Source organism: Trichosurus vulpecula, chromosome 2 (genome assembly GCF_011100635.1).
Source record: "Trichosurus vulpecula isolate mTriVul1 chromosome 2, mTriVul1.pri, whole genome shotgun sequence".
Lineage (NCBI taxonomy): Eukaryota > Metazoa > Chordata > Mammalia > Diprotodontia > Phalangeridae > Trichosurus > Trichosurus vulpecula.
In genome coordinates, this window is record NC_050574.1 from 59,070,408 (window position 1) to 59,092,689 (window position 22,282).

The 22,282-nt window shown below is 52.3% G+C and overlaps 1 protein-coding gene across 1 annotated transcript; it reads right to left on the reverse strand.

The window, feature by feature from the left end:
- Positions 1-354: 354 nt before the first annotated feature.
- On the reverse strand, positions 355-18,845 carry LOC118836448 (runt-related transcription factor 3-like). The gene is made up of 4 exons (XM_036743739.1): positions 18,573-18,845; positions 15,894-16,050; positions 3,708-3,812; positions 355-512 (listed from the first exon to the last, which is right to left on the reverse strand). The coding sequence occupies exons 1-4, from the start codon at positions 18,843-18,845 to the stop codon at positions 355-357; spliced, it is 693 nt and encodes a 230-aa protein (XP_036599634.1).
- Between the last annotated feature and the right edge of the window lie 3,437 nt (positions 18,846-22,282).

Below are 22,282 nucleotides of genomic sequence, written 5' to 3' on the forward strand. Positions count from 1 at the left end.
GGCCTTAGAACAGAATGTCAGAGCTGGGAGGTCCCTTAGAACAGAGAATGTTAGAGTTGGGAGAGCCCTGAAAACACAGAATGTCAAAGCTGGGAAGGACCTTAGAACACAAAAAGTCAGAGGTAGAGAAAACTGTAAGATGGAGAAAATCAGAGACAGAACTTCAGAACATAGCATGGGTGAGGACCTTGTTCAGATCTAGCTCAGTCCTATTTACAGAAGAACTTGGGGTCCTTCATGCTTTGCTGTCTTTGTTCCTTTTAGCCCAGTTCCCACATGACCCTTTACTCTGTTATTAGAAAGTCTTTGGGGCTTTCCCTGGGGATTCTCAGGCACAAGATGCTAGGTTCTTCCCTAGGCCTTCGCACGGAACCACTCAGGCTCAGAAGCTTCCTCCTCCTCATGAGCCCTAAGAGACGGAGGGAGGGTGCAGGGAGAGACTGTTCCTCTCTGAGGTGGCAGCTCTGTTCCCATCTGGGATTCTTTCTGTCTCCCTGCTGACTGCCGAGGATCTGGGTGAGAGAGGGAGGGGTGGAAAGCGGGAGGACCTCTGATGAAGGGATACCCAGAAGGCTGCCACCAGCTCTTTGCAAACATACAACTCATGGGCAAACCAGCTGGGCTCATGGGCAAATCTCAGGTCCTCTGCATGGACTAATAACAGCATTTGGAGTCAGAAGAACTGAGTTCGAATTCTGACTGCTACTTTCTAGGCGTTTGACTAAGACACTGGCCCATTCTGAGCCTTCTCTGAAAAGGGGTTGGGCCAGATGTCTCTTCTGTGCTCTGAGTCTAGGGCTCCACGAGGTCTGGAAGTCAGAAGACCTGGGTTCAAATCCTGATGAGACACCTAGTAGCTGTGGGACAGCGGCTAAGTCCCCTGACTTCTAAAATGGGGACAATAGATGCCCATGGCTCTTTGTGGCAGGGCTGTTTGGGGAGGCTCAGATGAGACAAGCTGAGACAAACACTTCTGTGAATCTCTGAGAACAATTCAGATCCCTCCATTTTAGCAGCGATCAGACCACAGAAAAGGGCTCTCCAAGAGCAGCCCACAGGCCTGGAGGGATCTGAGGGAATTGGGAGGAGGCCGATTCTCTGCCCCAAATATCTGAAATTCCATCATTGGGGAGTCATCCCTTTTGGTCAAGCACTGTCTTTTCCAGGGTCCTTCTCTGCCATGTAAATGACTGTGGAAGGATAGCAGACCTTGATGGTCTGACCTAGCTGAGAGGGCAGAGTTCACCCCTGAGCCAGATCCAGAGAGAAAAGGGTTTGGCTTGGGCACGGGACACGGGGGAGATAATGGAGGCCAACCACAGGCACCTGCAGGAGCTAGTGGACATGGTGTCAGAGCTGGGAGGGCCCTAGAACACAGGATGTTAGAGCTGGGAGGGCCTTGGAACACAGGGTGTCAGAGCTGGGAGGGCTCTTAGAACACAGGGTGTCAGAGCTGGGAGGACCCTTAGAACACAGGATGTTAGAGCTGGGAGGGCCTTGGAACACAGGGTGTCAGAGCTGGGAGGACCCTTAGAACACAGGATGTCAGAGCTGGGAGGGCCCTTAGAACACAGGATGTCAGAGTTTCGAGGCTCCATAGAACCAAGAACGTTAATGCTGAGAGGGAGACCTTAGAACCCAGAATGTCCAAGCTGGGAGGCCCCTGAGCTATCAAGCTCATTTCACCTATTTCATAGATGAGAAAACTGAGGCCCAGAGAAGGCAGTGACCTGCCTGAGGTCACACAAGTGGTTGAGGCTTCTGCCCCAGTGGACACCACTTCTAAGTCTCCTTGGCTAGGCCTCATGGGGATGGGTGTGCAGGAGTGTGTGGGGAACTGAACCTCCCTCCTCTCTGAGCAGCTGGGGCCCTTTGAGACTCTCCACAGGGCTGGGGCCTCTGTGTGGGAAGTGTGATGGGCAGTAGCAAAAGAAACCGTGGAACATAAAGCCTTTCTTGTCCTCAGCTCCATGTATTTCTAGACCTTTTTCCCTCCTCCTCTTGTCAAAAACTCCTCAGAGGCTTCAGGCCCCCTGTTGTGCTGTGTGCTCCCCCTGGCCCTGTGCCCTCCTCCTTCTGGCTGCCGGTGGGGAGGGATGGGATCGTGCAGCTGTGGGAGGTACCAGAGGAGGCCTCCTAGTCCTGCGTTCACCAACTCAGAGCCACCCCCCTCCTCCTTCTCTCTGGTCCCCTTCAAGGGAAGTCTCTGGCTTAAAACCTGCCTTTTCTTGGAGGCTGAGGCTCCAGACTATTGAAGCTCGAGCCCAGAGAGACTAAGGGCATTGCCCAAAGGCACGAAGTGTTGAGGGGTGAGGAAGGCCTAGGAAGATTTGCTCATGGTGGGTCAGAGCCAGCAAGGGTTTGCAGACCACCTAGTCTAGTCCTTTTTTTAAGATGAGAAAAAAAAGCCAAGACCCAGAAAGAATAAACCCTGGTGAAATGAATCACTTTTTACACTGGTAAGAACAGTGAGCGGAGATCTGGACCTTGGAGTCAGGAAGATCTGAGTTCAAATCCTGCCCCAGGAACTCACTGGCTGTGTGACCCTGGGCAGTCACTCAACTTTGCTGCTGCTTCGGTTTCCCCATCTATAAGATGTGGATAATAGCCACACCTACTTCCCAGGGTTGTGAGGATCAAATACAGGAATATTTATAAAGCACTTAGTGCAGGGCCTGGCGCATAGTAGGCGCTATATCAATATTAGCTATTCATAATGCTAAAGCACACTGCAAACTGGAAAGCAAGGTACTAAAGTACTTCTCAAAGTTTTGCTGGGGCCTCTGGTTTCCACGACACTCACTTCAGGATATGTGGCCTTATCCTCAATCTACCCTTCTAACAGAAAAACAGCTACGCAAAACCAATCCAGTGTCCTCAGCTGACAGCACATGCCATGCTCTGCACCCACGGTCCCCCACCTCTCTGGACTGGAGGGAGCTACACCTCCAGGGCCCTTTAATTTTCCAGTCTCACATGGATGCTCCTCAGGTAAACCAACCCCTTCATTTTACTGAAGAGGAAACTGAGGGCCAGAGAAGTTTTGAGAGTTGCCCAAGGTCATAAGAAGTAAGATTTGAACTCTGATCCTCTGGCTCCTGTGATTTTTTTCTACCACATAGCACTCTCTTGAACTCAGGTTTCTCTGTCACCTTCTTTCGTCCTCATCTGGCAGTGAAGTTTGTATGACTTGCTTAAGGTCACAGGGTGGGGGGGGTCACAAATGGCACAGGGGGGATTTGAACCCAGCACCTCTGACTCCGGATCTTTTTCTGGACAAAGCATGTTGGCTGTTTCCTTGTTCCTTTGTTTCCCACTCCCTCCTTATCTCTGGGCCCACAGAGAAAAGGAAGGCCCAGAAGGGGGGGAAAAGTAACCCAGGCCACCTAGATGGTTAGGTGAAGGGCCAAGATGCCAACAGACGTCTCCCCTTCTGGGAGCTCCTTCTACCACTGAGATCCCAGACCAAGTCTTGGGCCCTCTCCCTGTGGCCTCCCAGGCTGGGGGCTGCTCTGCTCTGTCCACCAGCACAGTGGTGCTGAAAGCACTCCGTAGGGCTCCAGGCCCACCCCATAGATGGCTGAGGAAGGGGCTGCGTCTAGAAGCCCAGGAGCTCAGCTGCTGGGGGTGGGGCTAGATCCCCACTGGCCTCGCCCTCCTCCCCAGCCCCATCAGGGGAGGCACCAGCAGCACCTGCAAACACTTACTTCTCGGCTCTCGAGGCCCATCCACAGTCACCTTGATGGCCCGGTGGTAGGTGGCTACTTGGGTGGGATTGGTAAACACGGTGATGGTCAGCGTGAAGCTCTTCCCTGGGGGTGAGAAAAGATGGGGGGAAGGGACAGATGAGATCAGGGAACGGTGGTAAAGGGGTAAAGCTGGGGGCTGGGCATAGGAGGTGGAGGTACAAACTGCCAGGATCAGAGTCGTCCTGAGGACCCATCCCCACTCGAGTACCACATCCTGACTGTGGCCCCCTCTCTCTGACCCTGCCAGGGAGGGCAGAGAGAACTTACGGGGTGAATGGGGATTGCCGGGGACAATGCAGGTGTGAGACCAGGTTCATATAGTAGTGCTGGAGGGGATTGACAGAGGGGAAAACTGAGGCCTGGGGGGAAGGGGTATCACACAGGGTGTGACAGAGATAGCATTCGAACTCAGATTCTATGACTCCAAGCTGTTTTACTCTCTACTACAAAAAGCTGCCTCCTGAATTCAGGCATCTTCACCTCCTCTCATGCTCATCCAGCTCTGGGCCAGGGCACAGGAGACGCTGGCTCTAGTCCTGCTTCTGCTGATAACAGACTAGGTGAGCACAGAGGGGTCATCTTTGGCCTCAGCTGCCTCTCTGTAAAGTGATGGGGTTGGACTAGATTATCCAGTTCTAATATCCTGTGATGAAGCACAGAATGTGGAATAGCCATAATTATAGGATGTTTTAAGTTCTTTCCCAGCTCTGACACCCTGTGTTCTAAGGGCCCTCCCAGCTCTGACATTGTGTGTTCTAAGGGGCTAGCCCACAACCACCTGTCCTTCCTCTGAACTTCTAAGACATTTGGCCCATACTGCCTGGCTTGGTAATTGATCTGGTTGCATGCAGGTCCAGCTTGGCTTGACTGTGACCTGCCTGAGGGCTGGACCCTAGTTTTCTTTATCTCCAATATGGAGATGAACACAGAGCAAACAAAGAATTGTCAGTTTGGTAACCAGCAATTTCAACCCAGGAATTTCATGGAAACTTGGAACCTTAGAACACAGGATGTCAGAGCTGGAGGGGCCTTAGAACACAGAATGTCAGAGCTGGGAGGGGCCTTAGAACACAGGATGTCAGAGCTGGAGGGGCCTTAAAGCACAGGATGTCAGAGCTGGGAGGGCCTTAGAACACTGGATGTCAGAGCTGGAGGGGCCTTAGAACACAGGATGTCAGAGCTGGGAGGGGCCTTAAAGCACAGGATGTCAGAGCTGGGAGGGCCTTAGAACACTGGATGTCAGAGCTGAGAGGGCCCTTAGAACACAGAATGTCAGAGCTGAGAGGACCCTTAGAACACAGGATGTCAGAACTGGGAGGGACCTTAGAACACAGGGTGTCAGAGCTGAGAGGAACCTTAGAACACAGGATGTCAGAGCTGGGAGGGGCCTTAGAACACAGAATGTCAGAGCTGGGAGGGGCCTTAGAACACAGAATGTCAGAGCTGGGAGGGGCCTTAGAACACAGGATGTCAGAGCTGGAGGGGCCTTAAAGCACAGGATGTCAGAGCTGGGAGGGCCTTAGAACACTGGATGTCAGAGCTGGAGGGGCCTTAGAACACAGGATGTCAGAGCTGGAGGGGCCTTAAAGCACAGGATGTCAGAGCTGGGAGGGCCTTAGAACACTGGATGTCAGAGCTGAGAGGGCCCTTAGAACACAGAATGTCAGAGCTGAGAGGACCCTTAGAACACAGGATGTCAGAACTGGGAGGGACCTTAGAACACAGGGTGTCAGAGCTGAGAGGAACCTTAGAACACAGGATGTCAGAGCTGGGAGGGGCCTTAGAACACAGAATGTCAGAGCTGGGAGGGGCCTTAGAACACAGAATGTCAGAGCTGGGAGGGGCCTTAGAACACAGGATGTCAGAGCTGGAGGGGCCTTAAAGCACAGGATGTCAGAGCTGGGAGGGCCTTAGAACACTGGATGTCAGAGCTGGAGGGGCCTTAAAGCACAGGATGTCAGAGCTGGGAGGGCCTTAGAACACTGGATGTCAGAGCTGGAGGGGCCTTAAAGCACAGGATGTCAGAGCTGGGAGGGCCTTAGAACACTGGATGTCAGAGCTGGAGGGGCCTTAAAGCACAGGATGTCAGAGCTGGGAGGGCCCTTAGAACACAGAATGTCAGAGCTGGAGGGGCCTTAGAACACAGAATGTCAGAGCTGGGAGGGGCCTTAGAACACAGGATGTCAGAGCTGGAGGGGCCTTAAAGCACAGGATGTCAGAGCTGGGAGGGCCTTAGAACACTGGATGTCAGAGCTGAGAGGGCCCTTAGAACACAGAATGTCAGAGCTGAGAGGACCCTTAGAACACAGGATGTCAGAACTGGGAGGGACCTTAGAACACAGGGTGTCAGAGCTGAGAGGAACCTTAGAACACAGGATGTCAGAGCTGGGAGGGCCTTAGAACACTGGATGTCAGAGCTGAGAGGAACCTTAGAACACAGAAAGTCATAACTGGGAGGAATGTCGGAGCTGGAAAAAAACATGTGACTAATAATGTCTGAGCTAGAAGAGACCTTAGGACTGAGAGTCATCGTTGGAAGGGATCTTAGACCAGAGAAGGTCAGACCTAGAAAATACCTTAGAATACACTTTCAGAGCTGGAAATGACCCTGCAGCACAGAACATCAGAGCTGAGAGGAGTTCATGACAAAATGCCACAGCCAGGAAAGACCATCGAGAGGAAGTAACTTGGCCCTGACAGTCACCACTAGTTAGTGGCAGGGTCCTAATCAGGATCCATCACTGTCTGACTCCTAAATCCAGTGCTAAGCACATTGCCTCTCCCTGAGCAAAGCCATCTGGGGGATGAAATCTTTGTGTCCCCAGAAGGGCAAAGCCAGGTGTAACCCAGTGTATTATAGTCACAATCAGTTCCATGAGTCAGCTATCCCAGACTACTGGGCACTAGCCTTCAATACCTTTACTAACCCAGTTCTTGCTAAGGCCTCAAGTGGACAGTGGCCCTTCCCTATCACACAGACCCAGAGTACTTCGTAAGAAGGGGGATGGGAATAAGCATTTATTAAGCTCCTACTATGTGCCAGGCACTGTGCTAAGTTCTTTACAAATATTATCCCAATTGATCCTCACAACAACTCTGCGAGTTAGGTGCTATTTCTAGCACCCCCATTTTATAGTTCAGGAAACTAAAGCGGAGAGAGTAAATGGCTTCCCCATTTGGGGAGCATCCAGAAGGTTACAGTTAAATGTCTGAGGGCAGATTTGAACTCGGGTCTTCCTGACTCCAGGCCCAGTGCTCTGTGCACTACGGTGTCCCCTAGTTGCCTTGGTCTGGCTTCCCAGTGCCTTCCCACATCCACTACAGGAGGGATTATAATTTCTTGCCAAAATCATGCTAGATGTCCACAGACACCTGTGCCATGTGGGCAATGAGTGTTTTTTTTAACTCCCCTAGATGGTGGTACCCTGGAGTTTCCATAATTAGCAGGTGCAAACTGTAAGGCAGGCTGTGAAATGCACAAGGAAAAGTTGGGTCTCCTTCAGGACAGCAAGATATGAAAAGATCGGCTTGAAGTTACAGTAACTAAACCACAATGCCACAGTAAAAACTCCAGGAATCCTAGATTTTTAATCAATTAGAAAGCCTGAGGAGCCATAGTTTATGATTTTTTTTCAAATACGAATGTTTCGCATGTTTGGAAAAAGATCCTAGTAAACAGGCTGTCTCATTGATGACATGGGTTGAGCTGGTTAAGGCCAGGGAGGAAAGTGAATATAATCTTTTCCCCAAACTCACATGAGGAGAAAGTAGAAACCTGAAGATGGCAGACCATGGGGCATAACAAATAAAACAGGATTAAAAATATAAGTTAGAAGTGTCTCCCCCCAAAAAAAGAGAGAGAGAGACAGAGATCAGAGAGACTGCATTCCCATCATGTTGGCAAAGAGAGCCATGAAATGTGAAGGGGCAATCTCTCATTGATTTTCACGTGTTGGGATGGCAGTAATCAGTAGTCTCAATTGACATATACTCCTTTCTCTGGGCCTCTGGGCTAGGCTGCGAGGAAACAGGAAAGCCACTGCGTTGTTGGTGGTGTCACTAAAAGGTGACACCTTTTGGGAAAACAATCTGGCGATTTTCAATGGAAATTGTGAATCTCATTTTAACCTCTGACTCAAATATCCTTCTGCCAGGACTAAAGGCCTGAGGGTGTCACTGAAAGAAGATGAAAAGGGGGGGAGGGGGATATAAATATACACACATATGGATGGATATATGAAAATATAAAAAATGCCTAATCTATGTTACAGCAAAAAATTGCAACCAGCCTATATATCCAAGATTGAGGAAGCACTGGACAAACTGTGGCCTAGCGTAGGAGCACAGGAATTAGATTGTGAAGGTGTCCTTGGTGACCACCTGGTACAGCTCTATCATTTACAGATAAAGAAACAGACTAGGTGTTTGCAATCACACACATCTATACAGAGAAGAGTCATGCTCTAAAACTCCAAACCTCGTGCTATCTCCATCCATCTAATGGGATGATATTGCACCATGAGGAAAGATAAATGTGAGGATATGGAGGCGAAACGACTTTGTGTGAAGTGATGTAAAACAAAGCAGGCTGAGGAAAACGCACGTATATGCTGACTATATTTTATAAAACGTGATTAAGGACACAGTCAGTCAACAAGCATTTATCAAGCAGTCTGGAAATTATTCATTTTATATTATATAAAGTTATAATATATAATCATAACTATTCTAATACAATCTATTATATCTCATATAAGTGTCATTAAATATAAATGATAATAAATATATTATATATAATATGTAAAATATAAATATATAATAAAAAATCTATAATATAAAATAAAGGTTATTATACCATATAAATACAATATACTTATTGATTATATGTTATGTATAATTATGTGTGATTTAATTATAACGTAATATTATATATATATTTATACAGCATCTACTATGTGCCAGTCACTTTACAAATGTCACATCTGATCCTCACTACAATCCTCTGAGGTAGGTGCTGTTCTGTTATCACCCTTGAGGAAACTGAGACCAACAGAGGTTAAGTGACTTGCCCAAGGTCACACTGCTAGGCAGTGTCTAAAGCCAGATTCAGGCCAGGCACTGTGCTAACTGCTGGGGATACACTCCAGGTAGTTCCAGCCCTCCAGCAGCTCATAATCTAATTTGGGAGGACAATATGCAAACAATACGGGTGGGGGGAAAAAGTAGGCATAGAAAGACTAATGTTATTGTTTCATTTAAAATTCACATATATACATGCATGTATGTATGTATATATGCATTTGTATGTTCATATATGAATAGATATTTCTGTGTGTGTGTGTGTGTGTGTGTGTGTGTGTCTAAGCAGCAGTGTGGTGTGCTGCAGAGAGGGCTGGCCTTAGCATCAAGAACACTTGGCTTCATGTCCCACTTTTGACACCCACTGGCTTTGGGATCTTGTGTAAATCACTTTACTTCTCCGTTCCTCGGGGCAACGGTCTAAGACTAAATTACAGATAAGGTGCCAACCTGCATCAATGGAGGGGGTTTCCACAGTGGGAGTTCCCCATATTGATGAAATTCCCCAACCCAAATATATTTACAAACTAATTGCTCCTTCTATCACACTCTAAAGAATTTGGAATTGGTGGCTTTAAGCATGATTTTTCTTCTTCGTTTGATGGATGGTTATTGTTTATCATGAAAAAACTGGGGTTTTCTTTGAGGTTTGTTGTTTGTTTTTAATCCAGAGGAGGAGAGTCTGCAAAGCATTTGTCAGTGCCACCAAGTCTAGGTTCTTGTGGAAATTCAAATCTGAAACTATCTCTGAGTCTCTAGCCAGAGCAAAATCAATTTAGAGGCTGAATCTTCCCACCCTCCTGACTTTTGTACAGGTTGAAAGCACAGGAGATCCCTCTCAGGGCAGCAGAGTGCTAAAGTCAGGAAGCCCTGAATTCAGATCTAGCCTCCAACCTTTACTAGCTCTGGGCACTTCTGGCTGCCTCACTTTCTCTCTTTTTACACTGGGGATAATAATAGCACCGATCTCCCTGGGGCGTTGTGAGGATCCAATGAGATATTTGCAAACTTTAAAGTTCTGTATAAATGCTAGCTATTAGCTGAAGTTCCAGGCAAAGTCCAAGTGACTCTGTTTCTAATCAAAGACCCCACGTTTCCTCCCTGGCCTGCTCCATCCCCATCCCAGGCTCCTTCACTTCCTCCATCCGACCTCTCCTCCGTCTGATCAGGCTAAAGGGTCTTCAGTTTCCACGTCCACCCCCGATTCCTTTCAATCTGCTTCCTCTAAGAGACAAGCGTCAGAAGGCAGCAGGCCAGTGCCCCAATGCTCATCCCCTTCCTGATGGAGCGGGGATAGAGCTTTTCCTAAAGCCCCAGAATCGTCGGGGAATGGGGGCAGAGGGGTCACCTGTCTGCCCATGACCCAGAATGTGAGTTCCTTGAAGGCAAGGATTGTTTAGTTTTTGTCTCCCCAGAGTTTAGCACAGAATGCTGTAGGCACTTAATAAATGTCTGTTGGCTGACTGCAAGCCTCTCGCCCTGTGAGTCTGACCATACGGCTATCCTTCCCCATCAGTTCGGCTGTTCTGACTACCTCTCTTGAGATGGGGATTCATAGCTTTAGCGACGCGTGGGATCCCGGAGACGACCTAGTCAAATTCCCTCATTTAACGAGAACTGGAGCCTCAGAGGAGGGAAGCCTTACGCTGAAAGACACAGGCAGTAAGCATCTGCAGAGGGATTTGAACTCAGGACCTCTGACTGCACCACTCGCTCACTGTACCATAGTGTAGCCTTGGCTCCTTCCCTGAGCATCCGTCCATCTGACCCGCTCCCAAAGGTGTAGGTCTGTCCTCCTACCCCCATGTGCCTCCTCTAATCTGGGACCCAAGTAGGCAGAGCAGCTTTGCTTTATTATTTTGAGACCGGGTCTCCCTATGTTGCCCATGTCACTGGAAAGGGGCTGCACAGGCCCCTGATCCCGCTACTGATCAGCTTGGAAGAAATCTCTTTCTAATTAGAGTCAGCTTGCCCTCTAGTGGGCACCCTTGCACCTCACCCTCTGTGGGAAGCCTGGTGTCACCCCCAACCTCAACTCCCAGGGGCTCACCCAGACTCAGTGCCAGCTAGAGGGCCCAGGGAAGAGAGCATCAGGTCTGGAGTATGGAAGACCCGAGTTCAAATCCAGCCTCAGTCACTGACTAGCTGTTCGGCCCTGGGCAAGTCACTTAACCGATTCCTGCCTCAGTTTCCCCATCTGTAAAATGGGAATAATAATAGCACCGCCCCCCCCCGGTGGTCATGAGGATCAAATGAGATTATCTATAAAGTGCTTTGCAAACCTATCCACTCTATTACCTAGCTGTCTGTTAATGATAACAATTAATGCTGAAAATCAATATCATTATTTAAATAATAATAATTAATAACCTCTCTGGAATTCCAATTCTTCATCTGTAAAATGAGGGGACTGGATCCAGTGACCTCTAGATCTAGGAAATATTTCTAGGGTGCTTTAAGGATCTCAAAGCACTTTTCTTACGACAACTCCAGGATGGAAGAAAAGTAGCATGATTATGTCCCAAATCTCACAGACGTCAAAGTGGGGGCTCGGGGAAGGGAAGGCACAGCGGCGTTAGAGCTGGGACCCGGGCCTTCTGACTTCACCCCAGCCTTCTGCAGGTGAGCCACCCTGGGCTCAAGTCATGGGACCATGTACCTCCTTTTACAGATGAAGCCAGGGAGATGAATCACTTTGCCCAAACTCACTGAGTTAAAAAAAAAAAGTAGCAGAGTCCACATTTGAACCCAGGTCTTCTGCCTTCCAAGCCAATGCTCATTCCACCACACCCCCTTTCTTCTCTTTGGGCTGCTTCTGTATCAGTGGGTTGTCTGCCTCCTCCCCGTGTGCCCATTTGCCTCATTCTTACAGAAAGAGGTGGGGGAAGCCCGGCCTGGGACCCCAGCTACCGTCCTAACCGCCCCCCATGCTGGAGGCAGTTGGTGAGAATGACCACCTCCCCATCCAGTCCTCCAAGCAGAGGGAAGGGCCTCAGGGCTTAGAAGCCTCACGCCCCTGTCAATCACAGACTTGTTCTCTCAAAAGGGGAGTTTCCCAATCTGTAAAATGGACCTTTCTCTAGCCGGCTGCCAGCTGCAGAGCAGGCACAAGCTGCCTTTAGAGATGTCTGGCCTTCTTACTCATAGCTGTAATCCTCCGCCTCTCCCACCCGACCAGAATATTTGCATCTCCTTGGATTTCCTGTTTCTCCCCTGCACCCTAAGTCACATCTCAGTTCTAGAGTCAGAGAATATTGGGGCTGGAAGTCTTCAGAAGCTATGGGAGTCAGGAAGCTAAGCCCCAGGGAAGAGAAGACCCTGGGAGCACAGCAGGGCCAGAAATCCGGCTTCCCTAACTTCTTCCTGGTCTAGGTATCCTAGCACCACAGATTTAGAGCTGGGAGGGCCCTCAGAAGTCATCCCGGCCACAAAGGTCAAGGGACCTGGCAAGGTCACACAGCCGGCCAAGCATTCTAGGCGTGATCCAGTAATCTTTCTACTGAGCCCCAATGCCTCTTTCCTGACCACAGCAGCCCACCCTAACTGGGAACCAACTGACCCTGGTCCTTTCTCAAGCCTGGCTGTCTGACCCGGGGCCAGTCAATTTCCCTCTATTTGGAAAATTTCCCTCTTGGTTAAGCCTCAATTTCCTCATATGTGATGTGGGAATCACCATCCTTGCCCTGCCTCTCTCCCGGGGCTGAGGTATGGATCAGACGGTGTAACAAGCAAGGTGAAAGCTTTGAGATACAGAAAAGAAAATCAGGAATCCATGTTAGGCAGTACTAGAAAATGTTATTAAACATTGCTATCTTTTCCATCTTGTCACCTCTTCCTCCTCCCCCACAGCCCCTAACAAGCTACCCTGAAGCTTGTCACCAGTCACTCACAACTAAGGGACAGTCAAACGCATAAGGAAACCAACTTGTCTGTATTTGGTGTCTGAAGTACGGGGTTGGGGTGGGAGGAGGGAAAGAAATTAGCAGCAGCTCCCATCAGAACACCAGCAGGTACGAGAATCCTTTGCGGGTGGGGCGCTCGCGCGCGTGTGTGTGTGTGTGTGTGTGTGTGTGTGTGTGTGTGTGTGTACTTTGGGGTTGAGGCCTGGGGCTGGGGTTTACAGTTTTATCAGTCCTTCCGCCCAAAAAAGATCGCTGGTAATGACAACTTCCTGAACTTCTGGAGGGTGGAGGGGGTGTCTCTGGTCTTTAGGACTCATACCCTGGTGTGTGTGTGTGTGTGTGTGTGTGTGTGTGTGTCTGTGTCTGTGTCTGTGTCTGTGTCTGTGTGTGTTGGGTGAGGGCAGAGACGCAAGCACCACCAACAGGGAAGGAAGAGAAGAGGATTCCTCGGAACTAAATAAGAGAGGGCTGGGGGAGCTTGGATGGGTCCTTGCTGTGTGAGGCCAGGAAGGTGAGTGGAAAAGGGAAGGGGAGGAGAGGCGAGGGATTGGTGGATAACTCAGGGAGGAGAGGGAGAGGGCATCGATTCACGGGTACAGGGGGGAAGAGGAGGGAAGGAGATTGATCTGCGGGTATATTGGGGAGAGGAAGGAGAGGCGAAAGATTCACGGCTAGGCTAGCCACTAGGAGAGGTCATTGATTTGTGGACACCAGAAGGAGGAGGGAGGTGGGAAGAATTCGCAAGGACTTGGAGGACAGGAGCGATTTGTGGGTCCCCCATAGGAGGGGACAGAGAGGCGAGCAACGCCCGGGCCGTGCAGAGGAGGGAGGAGGCAGAAATCGGAAGATCCCCAGAGAGGCGTGGGCAAGCTGAGGGCACAAGGGAGGGAGCAGAAACAGAGGCGAGCACTTAGGGGCATAAGGGGGAGAAGAGTGGACGGACCTGTGGCTGCACGGGGCAAGGGTGGGGGAGAGGACCGAGGGATGGGCTGTGGGGGAGGGAGAAGTGAAGAATCTGAAGCTACATGGAGGGAGATGAGCCATCTGCAGGAACACAGGAGGGGACAGACTAGAGTACATTTGTTAGGATAAGGGGGAGAGGAGCGAGAGATGACTAATCAGGGAATAGTGAAAGGGGCGGTGATTGGTGGGAACATGAGAAGGGGAGGGAGAGGTGAATGGTTTGTGAGTCCACCAAGGGAAGTGACAGAGAGGGGGGCGATCCCCCATGGCCCTGAGAGCCACCCCTTGTAACTCTCTTGACACACATCATCTTATGGTCAGTCCCAGAGAGGTTTAAGGGACCACCACAGGCAAGGGAAGGTGTGTCTGGGATGAGGGTGCCCCCACACCACGCCACAGCCCCAGGCTAGGGGAGGGGTGTCTGGGGGAAGGGTGCCCCCACACCATGCCACAGACCCGGGCAAGGGAAGGCGTGTCTGGGGTGAGGATGCCCCCACACTCCGCCCACAGCCCCAGGCCAGGGGATGGGAGGGGTGCCTGGGGTGAGGATGCCCCCACACCAGGCCACAGCTCCAGGGAAGGGAAGGTGTGTCTGGGGTGAGGGTGCCCCCACCCCCCCGCCCGAGCCCCAGGCCAGGGGAGGGAGGGGTGTCTGGGGTGAGGATGCCCCCACACCACGCCACAGCCCCAGGCCGGGGAAGAGAGGGGTGTCTGGGGTGAGGGTGCCCCCACCCCATGCAATAGCCCCAGGGAGGGAGGGGTGTCTGGGGTGAGAGTGCCCTTGCTCCACTCTGTCCCACCTCGCCTAAAACAAGAGCACCCGCCAGAGAAAGAGTGAATCCAGAGTCCCAGATTGGGGCTCAGATTCAGTTCCATGCAGTTTGGAAATTTGGGGATGAAAAAAATAAAAGAGCCTAACAGAATAATTTAGCGCAGCAATGAAGCTAATTCATAAAAGAAAACATTTTCCATCCATCAACCTGTAACCAGTTAAGGGCAGTGTTGAAAGAATCTGCGACCGGGAAATCAGGCCAGCAGGAAACAGGAAACGTCCTAAAAGAATGTAAACTATTCCAGTTTCATAAAAAGCACGAATAAACAGTTATTACATGCAAATAATGCCCTGGTTTTAATTAATGCTGAAAAGTCAAAATATGTTTGACGTTTGGATGTATACATTTGAATAGTAAAGAGGAAAAATGCAGCCCAGATGCCCGTTAAACGCAAGATTGGCCCTTTCTAAGGAAAGAAAGCCTTCCCCCTGTCCTTGTTTATTGGTGATGAAATGCGCAATTCTGTTTACTGAGCATCAAAACCCTCACAGTTTACACAGAATCTGGGAGGGGATGGCAAGGGACACCATTGGGTTTCTTTAGAGAGCCGGCTGGCTGGCAGGCAGACCCGGCCCCTTGAGGCACTGGATGGAGGGAGGCCATTCGCCGTGCTAATAATCTGCTACCATCGGCATCGAGTCCCTGCCTCCTGCTGTCATCTGTGATCCTTCCTTGAAGTCATCTTGTGAGGCCCCAGGCCCCCGCTTTCTGCTCTCCCCTACCCAGAGCTGAGGAGATGATTTAAGTCCCGGGTAGGTTTCAGATCTAAACCGCCTGTCACCCACACTGAGTCTGGGTCTACAGAGCCTGCCCACAGAGGCCTCCTCACATCTCAGAGGCCCCGAGGCTTTTCACCTCCTCGGGCTGAGCTGGGCTGTGCCTGGAGACACACCAGCATCCAGAGGCAGTCCCGGTTCCTAGAACCTCTGCCTCTGTGGGCCCTCTCAAATCTGTCACTTGCTCCGGAGGTGGCTCATCTGCCAGCCAGTATCCCCCTTGCCCACCTATTCTGACAAGGATGAAAAGCGTCTGGGTTTGGAATTAGAGGCCGTGGGATTGAATCTATGATTCACTACCTGGGTGACTGTGGACAAATCACTGAACTTTTCCTTCTGTGCCTTGGTTTTCTCAAGTATAAACTGAGGGCGTTGGATGGGTGACCCCTAAGGACCGTCCATGTTCGATAGCCTATGGATGTCTCACCCTGGATCCTCCTTCCCAGTTCTCATCGAGGCTGCTTCCTTTTGGGGGACTCCGTGTCGTGCCCCCCCTTTCACTCCACCTTGCCGCTACACTCGGTATGACTTTCACCGGCTTCTCAGCCTCCCCATCTCCCATTCCAGCCAGGATAAACCCCGATTCCTCACCTCGGCCACTCCGGCCAACGAATCGAAGGTCGTTAAATCGGGCCACCTGGTTCTTCATGACAGCCGAAGCATTACGCAGTTCAGCTGAGTAATTCTCATCATTGCCAGCCATCACCGTCACCACTGTGCCATCAGGGACATCCCCTAGGGCCACCACCTAGGGAAAGGTAGTGAGGCAGGGGAAAAGAGGAGTTTAGGTCCAACTGGAGAGGAGCCCTTAGGCGAAGGAGAGCTCCCACCCACTAAGGGAAGCATCTTACAGGGGAAAAAACCCCTGGACTCGAAGTCAAGAGGTGTGGGTTTTAGTAAGTTTGAGGTTAAGGTTAACCTCCATGGGCCTCGGTTTCATCATCTGTAAAATTGGCTGAGACGGCATCTGAGGTCTCTTCCAGCTAAAAAGAAGGGATTACACTAGGCGGTCTTTAAGGTCCCTTTCTATTTTAAGGTCCCTTTCTATCTCTACCGTTCTTTGACCTCGGCTTCGTGACCAGGTCCCTGTCTCACTGTCTTCATCTAAAAAATGCAGGGACTGAACCAGAGAATCTCTGAGGTCCCTCTCTATTATCTACCCTCTGGTCCCTTCCAGCTGAGACATTCTATGAAACTACCCGAGTACTGATGAGTATTAAAAAAAAACCCTGAGATTTAAAACCCCAAACAATACCCTGCGGCTCCCATACCCTTATCCCCCCCCCAAAAAAAAAATAACACTACAACAACAACAAAAAAGGAAAAACAAAATAGAGGATGGGGGAAGGGGGCAAAGAACCCAATACATTAGATCAATAAAGGGCAAGTTATTTTCACTCTATTATGACTCAGTTTCCTCACTGGTCCAAAAAAAAAATGTGTGGGGATAACACCCACACAGATCAGCCTCATAAGGCTGTCCATCGAAGAAAAGCATTTTTATCAGTTACAAAGTATTCTTTCTTTCTTTCTTTCTTTCTTTCTTTCTTTCTTTCTTTCTTTCTTTCTGTCTGTCTGTCTGTCTTTCTCTCTAAATGGGAGCCAACTTGCAGCTGGGACCTTATTTAGCTCAGCTTGGCTGGTGAAGAATTAGGATACTGCCCACATTCCTGGACAAAGGACAGGAGGGAGATAAAGACAAAAAAAATAACACCGCTGATAACAAAGAAACTCCATGGATGATTTTAAAAATGTCCTCCTTGAAGCCGTTAAGGAGGAGGAACGAACGGCTGGTGGGTTCATTCTGTGACCCCAGAACTCCGTGGCCGCAGAAAGCGGGCTTGGTTTAAGCTGCCAAGTGTCTGGATGTGCGGTTTTTTTGGTTTTGTTTTGTTTTTTTAGAGGGAGGGGGCGGATCATGGGAGGGTAGAGTCTTTTCCTAATCTGGGACCTTTTAGACTATGCCTTTAAGGGTAGGAAACCCAGGGGTCTTCTCAGACAAGGATGCACCTGTCAATCTAACTGGAAAACAGAGGAATGCCATCGCTTGTAGCCCACTAGACACGAAGGACCCGTCTGCTGAGTGCCTTGTGGCTGGGGAGATGTGCCCATTCTGAAAACTGAGGAGCTAGCTTGCTGGGGTGGGAGCCTGGGCATCAGTCGCTTTAACGTGACTGCCGCATCAGAGACTGGGAATCCAGATGGAAAAAATTTCAAGGAGAAATTTTTTGGGGTCTGATTAAAAAGGCCAGATTTCCTGTCAGCATCCTGTCTTCTTTTAATTTCAAAAGATTCCTTTTAAGCCCCGAATGACAGCGCAACCCATGATCGGGCGATTAAGTCCCAGTGGCCTTCTTTTCCTCCCCTCCCCCACGAACTGCCACTCCCTCCCCCCTCTGACCCCCAGGCTTTGTGCAGGATTTTCAGATGTCACCCCGGGAAAGAGGCACAATCTCTCTTTTTTCCCCAATGTGGGATTCCTTATAGGGGCAAGGCCCCACTGGGTCAGGAATCCACCGAGGTGGAGATGCACCCAGCAGCAGCTTTTGTCCCCCCCCTCCCCCCGCCCCAGCCTATCCTCACGACATGTGTGTGATCGAGCTTCACGCCGATTTTTAGGGGAAAACCGGCTGCTTTCATTTCATCGCTGCTCTTTTTAAAAAATTAAAATAAAGAAGAAAACGAAACAGTTCCCGCCTCCCAGTTGCAGAGAAAGATCCCTCCAGATGACAGCGGAAGGGGCTTACCACGTCTCGGCTGGGGGTTTGCAGGGATTAAAAGAATCCAGGGCTTTCAGCTCGGGGCGTGGAAGGGGGGACACCCAGCCGGGAGCACCAGTGGGGTGCTCGGCCAAGAGACCTAGATTTGCAGTCAGAAGACCTGCGTATGAATTCCCGTCTTTACTACTTTACGGCCTGTGACCTTGGGGGAGTCACCTCAAATTCTGTGGCCCTCAGTCTCCTCTAATCTATAAAATGGGTGGCTGTGGGGAGAGGGGAGAACTGACCTAGAGAGCCTCCCAGATCTCCTGCAGCCAACTCTGCCCAAATCTCTTTAAAACCCGGCTGCCGCAACTTCCTCTACGCCCCAACCATAACGAAACAGATGATGCGAAGTCACCAGCGGCTCCCCGAAGGTGGGGAGTCTGGTCAGGTCGGCCGCCCGGCCGCCCCGGGGGCGGGGCCGCTCTGCCCAGCGGGAGCCGTCCGGGCGGCTGATCCCCCCCTCCCATGCCCTGTCCTGCCGGGGCGGGGGCCCCGAGGCACTCACCTTGAAGGCCACGGGCAGCGTCTTGTTGCAGCGCCAGTGCGAGGGGAGCACGGAGCACAGGAAGTTGGGGCTGTCGGTGCGGACCAGCTCGCCCGCGTGGTCGGCCAGCACGTCCACCACGGTGCGCACCTCGGGCCGGGCGCGCCCGCCGGGCCTGGCCGCGGCCGCCTGCGCGCTCAGCGCCCCGCTGTTCTCGCCCATCTTGCCACAGGGGAAGGCCGTGGAGGGAGGTGTGAAGCGCCGGCTGGTGCTCGGGTCTACGGGAATACGCATAACAGCGGGAGTCAGGGCGCCGCGGCCGGCGGCGGGGCAGCGGCGGGGGACTGCGCGGCGGGAGGCGCGCGCCCCCGAGGCTCACGCGGGCTGCTCCGGGGGCCGCTCTGGACAGAAGGAGCAGAGAGGCGCCCGAAAGGAGAAGCGGGCACGGCCGCGGCGGCTCGGGGCTGGCTGCGAGCCGCAGGCGCTCAGGAAATGCGCCCCGGGCGGGTGCGCGGCGCCTCAGGGGAAGCCCCGAAGGGGGACCCGCCGCCTGCTCCCAGCGCGCTCCGGAGGGGCTCGGGGGCGGGCTCGGGGCCACCGAGTCGTCCCCGGCCCACTGGGAGCGGACCAAGGGGTGGCCAAGCTCGCCTCGAGGGCGCGGTCGGTCCGGAGCTTGCGAAGGGCCTCCCCTGGGGCCTGCGGCGCTCGCCCGGTGCGCGCGCCCTCCTCGGCCCTTCCAGACCCCACCCGGGCTCCTAGGGCAGCATAAGTGCGTCCCCTTCGGCAGGTTTCCCCCACCCCCCGACTCGGGGCGGCGGCGGTGGCGTTAAATTCCGACGGCGGCAGGCTGAGTCCTGGGGCCTCTCCCCCACAGGGTCCCGCCGGCCGGAGCTCTCCTAGCCGCCAGCAGCGTCCCCTCCCCGCGCTCCCCCGCTTCCCACAGACGTTTCGCCGACTCTGACACCAGCTAAAAAAATATATAATCCAGCGGCGGCGCCGCAGCCACCCGGGGAGGATAGTTACCCGGGGGCCCGCCGAGGGGCGGGGTCGGCCAGGAGCGACGGCCCGAACGGCCAATGCGCGTCGCCTACTGGGGAAAGGCTTTACTTTAAAAAAAAAATTAAGAAAAGAAACCCAGCGCGGAGGGGGCGTGGCCTGTTCTAGGCAGGCCCCGCCCCCGCCCCGGAGGGTGTTGGAGCGCAGAGTCCGGGAGCTGAGGCTCCTGGGGGGTGAGACGAGGGGGAAGGAGCTGTTTGCCCTATTTATTTATTTGTTTTCTAAACGACCCAGTTTAAAACTCGAGCTTCCGAAGTCCCCGGAGGTTGCACCGCTTCGCTAATCCTCCTTTCCTCCCTTCCCCCGCCCTCGCTTCAGCTCCCCTGCCCGGTGGGCGCCGCCGTCTGGGCCCCAGCCCAATCTCCTCCGTGGGTTCCCTAGGCTCTCAGGCCTGGAGCGAAATTTCCCCTTGCGCTCAGGCTAGGCTCCTAGAGCCCCCTGGATCCGACCTGTGTGTGTTGGGGGAAGTAGCCGCAATTAGCGGCTGGGGCTTGAAGCTTCCGCCCGCCCTCCCCGACGCCCCAACCTACCCTACTTCCCCCCCCACTTCCATTTCATTCCTCCTTCCAAACTCCTCCGCGCTCTAACCTCCTTCCTCTTTTCGATGCCCCAACCTGCCTGCTCTTACTCCCTCCACACACATGCCCCCAAGAAATCCGCAAATCGGTGGCAAGGCTTGTGGCAGCCAGACAGGGGCGGGGCGCGGAGCAAACAAAATTTCAACAAGTCGCTGTTTTAAGGCTTGCTTTTTCTCTGGAAGCCTGCAGCAGGGGCAGAAAAGGAGATTCGGAAGCTCGCCGTCCAGGCTGCGAGCTCTCCAGGCCCGGGCCCTGGGGCGCCCGTGCCCGCTCTCTTGCTAGGGCACGTCTTGGTGATCAGAAAAGCCCTTCCACTAAAGGGAAAAGGAAACGAGCTTTCCAAGGCCACCGTTTTGCGGCCTTAGGTCCGGGCTTCGCTTCCTGGCACCGGGCCCCATCCTCTTTGTGGCCCTAGGAGGACCCTCTAGTCCCAATCTCGAGGCAGCGTTCGCGAGTTCCTCGGCCAGACAGGGCGAGAAGGGTTAGCTAGTTTAACGCCCTTCGTTGCGCCCAGGGCGCTGTAGAAGAACCCTCTAAATCACTCAAGACACCTGGCAAGGCTCGTTAGCCGGGAATAGGAAGAATTGGGGTTTGGGGCCAGAATGACCCAGATCTTTGCTTCACTTGTTCGCTAATCTTTTGTTGGCACGTTCTCGGAAGACGATCTGTCTGTGCCAAGTGGGCCAGTTTGGTGAGGGGAGCAAAGGTCGCGCGTGCCAAGAGTCACCAGCCTTTAAAAAAGGGAGGTGTTTTTTTTTTCCGGGGGAAAGGGGAATTTCCTCTCTCCAAACGCTTTTAGCAGCAAGAAGAGTAAGGGGAACCTTTGCGGGGCGGCCCCACTTAACGCAGATGCCCATACCCATTTGTCCGGAGCAACCAGCCCTACTAAGGCCGGTGTGAACGCCTCCCGCCGGCCCCAAGTTTTCTGCATTCCTCCTGGGCTCGGGCTGCGCCGGGAATGGAGAAAGTTTACCCGGAAAACCAAGGTACCAACTATGCGTTCCAGCCTGTAAGGGCCTGCGGAGACAGTGATCTCCATGGCCCTCTGTTCTCAGACCCCCGAGGCTCGGCGCCAGTCTTCGCCGCTTCCCCGGCCTCAAGGTCGATCTTTGCGAGCGCCTCTGAATTACGCCCGGTTGCAGTGAATTGCAAGGAGATGGGGGAAAGTGGGTTCAGCCCATAAAAGACCAAACCAGTCACTGCTCATAGAGGCCGGGGAACCAGCCCAGGATTCGGAGGCAGCGCATCTGGTTCAGATTCCTGGCTCTGCTGTTTGCTAACCTGGGTAACCTTGGGCGAGTTGCTTGCCCTTTCTGAGCCTCATTTTCCCCACCTGTAAAAGGATGGGGGTGACTAACTAGCTTCTCTTTAAGGTCTACGATCGAATGTTATTTAGTTTCTTTTCAACTTCCTGAGCCGGAGGTGGCTCAGAGGCCAGAACCTAACACCGAGCCTGCATCCCAGCTGGTCGCACCAAGCCCGGATCCCAGGTGGCTTGCAAAGTCCGGGAGGATGGATTAGGTAGGCGGTGAAGACAATCTCGTTATCAGTGCATTTTTAAAGACAGGTTTTCCTTCTCTCCTTCCCTCCTGCTCCGTCCCAGTGCCACGGGACGGAAAGGGACGCCACAGAATTGGAAAGGACTTCAATGTACATACATCTAGTCCAGCTCGAACCTGACCGGGAGAACATCACAGAACACTCTCCTGGGGTCTCCCCCTTCCAATTCTGGATAGATCTAATGGTTAGAGAGGTCTTCCTTAATCTGCCTTCCCGGCCACCTCTTCGCCCATCTCAGCTTCTAGTCCTGCGCTGTGAGACCCCCAAAGAATCGGTCTAATCCTTCTGGCACTGGGCGTCCCTTCATTCACCCCCTAGGGGAAAAAAAGGCCATCATCTTCCATTTTAATAGTGCTTAGGCTTCCGGTCCTCTGTTCTTTCTGCGTTTCCTCGGACGCCACGGCCTTAGCACAGTGCCTGATACGTAGTATAAGCTTAACAAATGTTTATTTCCTTCCTTCCTTCCCCATCTGAAGTCAGGAGGGCCTGAGTTCAAATCCGCTTCAGCCAATCGTTTTGCTGGGTGATACTAGGCAT